We start from the raw sequence: 8,753 nt of genomic DNA, 5'->3' as shown, positions 1-8,753 counted from the left end.
AAAATTGACAGACAGATAAGAGGAAGATTCACGAAAGAAAGGGAGAGGAGATAGTAAACTTGCACTCAGAACAAAAGCGGAAAAGAAGAAAAAAGAAAGAATGAGGAAAAAAGAAAGACGGTTAGTTTGGAGGGATGAATACAATTAGGCAGCAATGATCATACGCCATACCACTGATTTCATTTTTAACACAATATTTCCATCATTTTCAAGCACACAGAACCTACTATAACAAAGTCGCTAGCATCCAGCATACCCAGAGGGAATTTAAAGCTTCTCAATGGTTGCTGGCTTTCCCCTCATTCGACATGATGCAAACAAATGCAACAACAACAATTGCAAAATACTGGGAATCGGGTTACATCGATGGATGGGAGTGGAAGAGTAAGTGCGCCCTCATCAGATGAACCTTAGAGATGTTCCACATGATACTAGTACATTGTAGTTATTGAAAGGTTCGCGTTCAAGTTGTTCAGCATGAAGAAAACTCCCGTTTGACGTCCGTCCGGCTTACCAGTGGAAACTATGGTCTTGATGAGCTCTAGTTTCCTCCGATCACAGTCCCCCATAACGATGCGGTAACTTTCACACAACTCCAGCCTTCTGCCATTCTTCTCCCACGAGTGAATACATTAAAACAACAAAAACACGTACGATGTTGCTGATGAAATATTTACGATGAACATAGCGATCACTGTGGACGGGGTCATATAGTTTCAGAAGTATCTGAAGTAAAGCAATAAATATATCTGCGCACCAGTGAATGAGCAACAGTCCAGTAGTTCTTCCTTTTGTCGTCAACGCATGAAAAAGGGAACCATGTTTCCTCACCGGTGCAAAGTCCATTACAGGCCCAAATGTCACGTTGACCGCTGGCAGAGGATGTAATACGTTCTCGCTAGAATCCACACTTGGTGTGAGAAATGTCTTAAAGTTCTGAGAAGCTGGTGTTTTGCAATGTCTGTATCAACAGCTGAACTGCTGGCCGGACTATAGAGGGCGCTTGTGGTGACAATCTGGCGCGAAGGTCTGCTCGGCTGGCCGACTTTTTCGAGCTAGAAATAGAAGAGAACAGTAGAGAAATGCATTCTAATCACTAATCAATACAAATATGTTCTTTTCTGCTATAATGTGACCTTTTACCACGACAGCCTGCTAAAAGCATCAAACATGATTTTATTTCTGAATTTGATATGTTACTTATAACATTTTTTTTTTTCAAATGAAATATCTTTGAAATATTAACTTGTCTCGCAAACGGATAGAAGGCCAGCCACAAAATAAGCATAGTTTGCAGGCTTTTACTTCTTGAGTTTGAATACGACACCGCGCAAAATTTTACATGCAGACCAGAACAATCAAAAGAAAAATACGTTTCGGACAAAGGTTCTTTGTTTCATGCTAATGTTCTAATATTCACAAAATCTTTATAATAAGAATAATTGGTATCGTTCTTTTTGTATTCCTTTTACATGTAAATAGAGACTGACCAATGTATATACAACGTGTCTCAGCAAACTTACATTGCAAGTCTCCTCGCAGGACACATAGGCCTAGTTAGACTTCGGAACTTTTGCCGGGGTTAGTTTAGATATTCATCATAGATTAAGATAAAGTTCTGACAAACAACTTTATTTTTTTTTATCCTGCTACAGATACCACCAAATTTGCAAATTTCAAGGCTTCAGCACGTCTGCGATCATATCCGGGTAACGATATTGGCGGTTCACAAATCATGAACTGTGCAAAGCGATCTGCTTCTTTCTACGCGGTCCTTTCTCATCCAATAGATAGGTGAGGAGGAAGTGACATCCAAAGATTATCAAAATCTTTCCAAGCAATAATTGCTTAGAATGATTTTCACTGTACGATCCTCACAACATGAGGTACAGATGCTCTGTAACATTCAGTATTGGATCCAATTTGGATCCATTGTAGTTTCGTTGCCTTTGTACCGAAAAAAAAAGGAAGTGAGTATCAATGATATTTCAAAATGTAGGGCTCGACACTTTGTTTTTGTTTGTTTGTTTGTTTGTTTTTCTCTGAAGGCCTGTTCGGGCCATGTAAATCATTAAATCTTGAGTTTTTCGTCGCCCAAAAAAGATACGTAGTGGCCCGAAACAAAAGCAAACGTCACCTGAACGTAACGATCCATTTTGAATCTTAGTTTGAGAATCGGGCCACCAAAAGATTTTTTTCTTTAAATTTTATCTGATGGCTCGTTCAGGCCACTAAAATTATTGAATCTGATATTTTTGTGGCCCGAAAAAAAGATATGTGGTGGCCTGAAACAAAAATCAAACGTAACGATCCATTTTGATTCTTAGTTGGAGAATCGGGCCACCAAAGATAACCTTCTCTCTTTTTTTTTTTTAATTTGGTGGCCCGACACGAACTTTTAGTGGCCCTAGGCCACCGGGTCACCGCTAATGTCGAGCCCTGAAGTGGAACCCTTCTGCGTCTTCTTGGCGACTTCGATCAAGAAAGTGAAATCAAGGGAAACGGAACGGTAGAAGCTAAACTGTCATTAATTGCAAGCCACACGACAAGAATCAAAATATCAATTCAGTTTCCCGTTTTATCAGAGTGCTGATATCGACCGCAACCACACTTGTGATCTAAAGGATACAATGATACCTTACATATCATCGATACAATGATACCACATAACAAGTAAATAGGCCTACATTGTTATACGCAGGATGTTTTTTTATGCTGAGCTAAACTGCAAACTCCTTGCTGTCAAACGTTATCAATATCTCGTCATCAGATATTTGCAGGAATTTAGAAAAATATTTTTGCCGAAAGCAAATAGGACATTTGTATGGAGAGAATTACGTCACAATTTGAACCAATCTAACTCGCACACCATGATTTTGACCATGGGAGCATGTGGAAAAAGATAAAATTCAATAACTTTCTAATCTCACTTCCTAATCAGCGAAACTCCCATCGTTCTGGGGTTTTTTTTCCTTTGACTTCAATCTACTCATGAAGAACATCTTCAAAATCGAGTGACATATCTGGTGTTTTGTGTGTGATCTAAGTGTGTAAACATTCGTGGGTTTGATGTATCATACACCCTGCTGTATCAAAAGAGTTTGTTTGTTTGTTTAATTTTCCATCCAAGAAGATGGCTGGATAGCCCATATTCAGCTGCAGTAGCTGGTCTTACATGCTGGGGTCCAGTTGGATGTAAGGCAGCACCACTTCACCGCGGGTTAAACACCCTGCTTTTAGCGATGAATAAATGAAGTGGGATCTTTTACGTGCATGAGTTGTGACTCTCTCACACACGGGACCTCCATTTTATGTCCTATCCAAGGGACAGAGTGTTTTGCCTCTAACTAGAGAGGACGATATGATTACACACAACATTGCTCAGTGGTAGCCGGGTATCGAACCGGGGTCCTTAGGATCGCAAGGCAGACGCGCCACTGACTGAGCTAACTCACCGCCACACAAGAGTGCAAAAGAGGTGCAACAGAAGGGAAAATTTTTAGTCTTAGCACGCACAGACATTTATAGGGAGCTTTAGATTTTCGCGACGGGGACGTGCAGAGGGGAAAAAACCTGGTATGAGAATGCGCAGAATCGCGTATCAAAGTCGATCTATTATAGCTCGCGTGCCTGAGTTTTCACAATGCGTTCTGGGCTATTTTTACGTCCGCTCAGTTCACGACGTAGGGAGCTACTTCATGTGTCGATCATATGGGGAAGCCATTTTATCTTTTTATACGTTGCGTCCCAGCGTAATCTAAAGCTACTTTTCAGCACGACGCAGGGGAGAGGAGAACGTCCAGCGCAAGCGTCGTCCCAAACATCCGCGCGTCAAAATCTAAAGCTCGCTAATAGCGACCGTGAAACAAACATACCATAGCTGTCGTTTGGTTGATAAGTACTTCTGTTGTTCTTTCAAGATGCTCGAAACCGGGCAGGTTGTTCGCCATTCTGTAGAAGCGATTTAGTCCTGGCCACGTCATCTCATTGGTCCTCATCTCGCTCAGAGGGTCCGTGAGTCTTGCCAGGTTTGTCCGTAATGTGTCCAAGATGTCTGATTTCTGACAAGAGAATACGAGGAAAATACATGACTATAAACACGCATAAGGAAACGACACTGAAGTTCGCCTTTCCCCACAAGTGTCATCATAGTGAAGTTCTTCAAAATACAACATAGCAAACAAAGAAACATGTTTTTATAAAGTATTCCATGTGCTATATATTTAACTTCTACTTCTTTACATTTTAACCTGTATGCACTTTGTGTTATGTATTCCTTTTGTTCAGTGAAGGTAAAGTGATTGAATTGAAATGAAAGAACTGTGATTCAAATGGTAATACAGCAGGTACGTATAAAGGGGATAGAAATATATTGTATTCATGAAATAAGACGTGTCTTCATAGATGCTTTATCGACTTGCTTGGTTTGTATCTTCTAAAGGACACAGAAAGATAATTTCCTTCTTTGGATGGAGCTAGGTATACTATCAATGTCAGATTCGTCTGTTCTATCTCATCTTACTGGAAATTTGGTAGAGAAAGAGAGGGAGGGAGAGAGAATTAGGAGAGGGATAGAGGGAGTGTGTGTTTGTGCTCACAAATATAACTTGGTGCAGCTTCTACTTACCGTCATTCGAACGAGTACTGGAAGAGATACTTCCGCAATAGTCCCGGGTCTCGTTCGGCACGCACGGTCAGTAGGCATGTCACCTTCCATGCGAATATTTTCCTGTCAGGAAGTAATACGTAGACGAAACAGGTTAACCATCATGGTGTGTGCATACAGTCAAACCTGTCTATAGCGGCCACCCAAGGGAGAAAAGGAAAGGTGGCCGTTGTAGACAGATGGCTGCTGTAGACAGGGTCTTTAATATGGTTTTTTTTCTTTCTCGGGGGAATTGTTTTTAGTGGCCGTATACGGCAGGTGGCCGTTAATAAACAGGCAGGTTTGACTGAATAGTCATATGCATATTATATTATTGTGATAGCAGGGGAACAAAGAAATCACTTCTGCCATTTATCTGTAGAACATTCAGAAGCGCACAAGGCCATATTATTGTACATTGCACCGTGCCCTACAACTCCTAACCCTTTAAACTTACATTCATCATTGCTACTTAACCATAATTTGCTGAAAGTGCTATTCTTTCATATTCCATTGAAGAAAGGGAATTTTAAGTGGAGGTTTGTGCAAAGGTCAGTGGGGGAGTTGCGAGGAGGTGGCATATGCATATCATAAAGGTCCGATTCTTATGAAACTTTTACCAAACCGTCTGGTTCATTTCACTCTTGTAAAAAAAAAAAAAAAAAATCAGCGTGAACTATATAGGAGAGATGTTGCACTTTCAGAAACTTGCTTTTGTTAAAGTGGAACTGTAGACTTGCCGTGGGAGGGCTAGCGGAAACGCAGGAGACCAGGGTGAGTATTCAAAGTTTTTACACCGTGTTGTGGTGCTCTCCTTGCTGTTCATGGAATGTGTATGAGCCCCCCTGGATTTACGTCTTTATTGCCTTCAAAATGATCATGGAAACCTCTTCTTCTCTGCACCACCCACTGCATGCATTATTATGCGAAGCTTTTAGAACAGAAAAATGAAAACAAAGCACCTGCCCACTAAAAACCTTGAGGTTTTTGAGCTCTTTTGAGCTCTTCTTATAAGTTTTTGAGCTTTGGTTTTTTGAGCCCTGCATGGTTTTAAATTCATTTCATAATGGTCGTAAAGGGAACGTATGTACGCATATCTTTCACTTGCCTTGTGCATAAAATTCCATAAAATCTTTCTTTTTTCCCGTTATTGATGACAGAATATATGTTCTTTCGTGCAGGGGTTGTGTGGAAAATATTTACACTGCTTATATCAAGGACTCATGTACGATTGGAATGTTACTTGATGAGTAAATGAAAGTTTCTTATTCTTTATTACAAAGCAAATAAGGGGTGAGCAAATGTGTGACACCACGCAATGGCCAATTTGTGTTCTATTGATCACAACTTCAAAAAATCATGACTTCCTTAGCATACTATAGATCAGAATTTGCTTAAACGTTCACAATCCTGATCCTCTAATTGTCCAGTTTCTATTTTGGAGAGACGGATTTTCATGGTGGACTTGTCCTTTGCAGAACAACGGAAACTGTTAACAATTTTTGCAAAATAGTTCTTGAACAGGTGATATGAATATGCAAATGAATGACTTGCGGATGACTTGCTAATGTCATCATCTCATAATTTCTCATCAATCATGTAAAAAAAGACGAAAATTCAACTTTCTGCTGTAAAAGTGTAAAACATCGTGTTATTCGTGGCTGAATAACTTCGAACTAATGACCAGTCAGATATACCCGGATTTTAAATTGATCGGGCATAATAACATTTGAAAGAAAAACTAGAAATTTCAAAATTTCTTTGGAGAAACTGCTCAGCAAGTGGTGAGGGGATAACATCATCGACTCATTATTTGCATATTCATATTTACTGTTCAAGAACTGAAAATAACCAAAACTTCGTAATTTCTTAACTTCCTTTATTTTCATCTGATTTTGATCAAATTTTCATTGCTGTGCTTAGAAAATTTTTCTCTTTCTTATCATTTATACTATATCTTTCAACTGGTCTGGAATATCCTCTTCATAATTAATCGACGCGAGCACTGCACAATTCACTGTGCTGCGTGGAGACAGGCGAAACCACGCACACCGGACCAGGTTTGGAGGGTAGACGGAATCTATTACGTAACATCCTTTGTGGACAACCTTCAGAGGTGATAGTAGACATAATGTCCATATGAAGAAAAGGGAACATTCGAGATTAAAGGGATGTTGTAGTTTTCAATGTAGTTTTGTAGTTGTTGTAGTTTCCATTTTTTTTGTGTGTGTGAGAGAGGTAAAGAGATACCTCTTATGAAATATGAAAGAGCATACAGTTCTAAGAGGGATCCAAAATTCATTTGATAAAGATTGGTTTTGAAATGGCTGAGATGTCTAAAAACAAAGTGGTCCTAATAAAAGGTGGGGCCCACCTTTTATCTAGGGCCACTTTGTTTAACTTTAACCCCTTGCTTGACCCTTTATGTATGTATAAGAAATAATTATTGTAAAGTAATATATTGTATTTGGTAAATTGTAATTTTTGTTGCTATATTTTGTATTATGTTATTATTTGTTTATAAAGCGCATTGAAACTCTTCTTAGGTCTGAAATGCGCTATATAAGAATTTGGTATTATTATCTTTATTACTATTTGTATTTGTATTTTTATATCTTAGCCATCTCAAAACCGATTTTCATCAAATAAACTTTGAGTTCCTCTTAGAATTGCATGCTTTTTATTACTTCCGAAAATAAGTAGTTTCTAATTATCTTACAAAAAGTTAAAATCTGAATCCTCTATCTAAACCGAACTGGTACCATGCCTTTAATTTGCCGAGCAAGAGGGATAAGATAATATCATGGGGGAGGGGAGGAGGAACGTAAAAAAAAAAGAAGAGGAAAAGGACTCGGAGGAGGGGAATCGGATGACACACAGCGTCTTTTATGTTCAATCATATCAGGGAGTCGAGATAGTAGAAGGCAGAGACCAGGCAAACACAGGTGATACAAGCTGGACGAAGAATTAGAGAGAAGAGCACAAAGGAAAAGAGGGGAATATTATAGGTAAATTGCAGGAGATTTCAGGAATTTTAATTGCGTTTGAAAACACTCATTATTTTCGTTTCCAGTGCTTGGAGTCCGGATAAGTGAGGGCCGGATAATGTTCAATAATGTTCATTAACCGCGTTACCACTATGAGCGACAAAAGTGAAAAAAAAAAAACACTCACGAAGTCTCTACAGATTCTCGTCGACTCGTTGCGGAGCCGTCTTGCTGTCAGTTGAAGCTGTTCCGCGTCGATTGTCGAGGAAGAGGAGGAAGAAGAAGACGAAGAAGAGCTAGAGGCAGGGAATGCTGTCACAAGGCTGGTGCAGTTTGAGCACAGTACCATTACAACTGTAGTGAGGGAAAAAAGACACAACGTGATGAGCAGCTCATTAGACGTCCTGCAGGCGAACTGATCATGGGTTAGGGCTTTTACAGACTCAATGGAAAAAAAAAAGAAGAAAAGAAGTGGTGCACATAATTATGAGAATGTGCACGAGGATGCAAAGTAGGACATGATAAGGAAGGATTTAGGTTGGTTGGTAAAATTTCCGATAAAGCTTGAACAAATGTAGGCTTTCCTGAGTGTAATAATTTCTTCCTTCTCACGCTCGGTTGAATAGCAGTGACAATGACCTTCACCTGACCCACTGCGACTGATGGGATCATAAAACACAAACAAGACTTTTTGAAAGCGTTTTGCATTTGCCATGGAATCGTTCATCTGTAGCTACTGAGAGATGGGAGAAGGGGAACAAATTGAGACACTCACACGTGAATAGCACAAACCAGCACGTATCTATAGTGCAATGAAACACACTTTCCTTAAGATTTTTCACCGAGCAGGTTGCCTCATTTCTCAAAATCCAACATAGCACACCATTATATTCATGCTATTTGGCACTCATAATACACGTGGCTACAGAGCAGCGTTGCAGACTGCACCTCACTCAACTGGACATGCTGCTATATGGCGGGACCCTATCAACTCTGAACCTATCGACTGAAAGCACAGTGCAAGGTTCCACATGACCACGAGACCTCCGTGAATGCATCATGAATACAAATGGAGTTAATCAGTGCGCCGTTCCCCCTGTATAACAGAACATTTACCTTTA

General features: G+C 39.8%; 1 protein-coding gene across 1 annotated transcript; it reads right to left on the bottom strand.

Annotated features, from left to right (window-relative positions):
* Nucleotides 1-679: 679 nt before the first annotated feature.
* LOC139715679 (uncharacterized) lies at nt 680-7,981 on the bottom strand. Its single transcript, XM_071627228.1, has 4 exons — nt 7,820-7,981; nt 4,628-4,729; nt 3,876-4,061; nt 680-1,055 (listed from the first exon to the last, which is right to left on the bottom strand). Exons 1-4 carry the CDS (start codon nt 7,979-7,981, stop codon nt 861-863), a joined length of 645 nt encoding a protein of 214 aa, XP_071483329.1. The 3' UTR covers nt 680-860.
* Between the last annotated feature and the right edge of the window lie 772 nt (nt 7,982-8,753).

Source organism: Diadema antillarum, unplaced genomic scaffold (assembly GCF_040938485.1).
Source record: "Diadema antillarum isolate AM-2024a unplaced genomic scaffold, OU_Dant_1.0 scf00000053, whole genome shotgun sequence".
In the NCBI taxonomy this organism is placed as follows: Eukaryota; Metazoa; Echinodermata; class Echinoidea; order Diadematoida; family Diadematidae; genus Diadema; species Diadema antillarum.
This window is presented reverse-complemented; position numbering and strand designations above follow the sequence as displayed.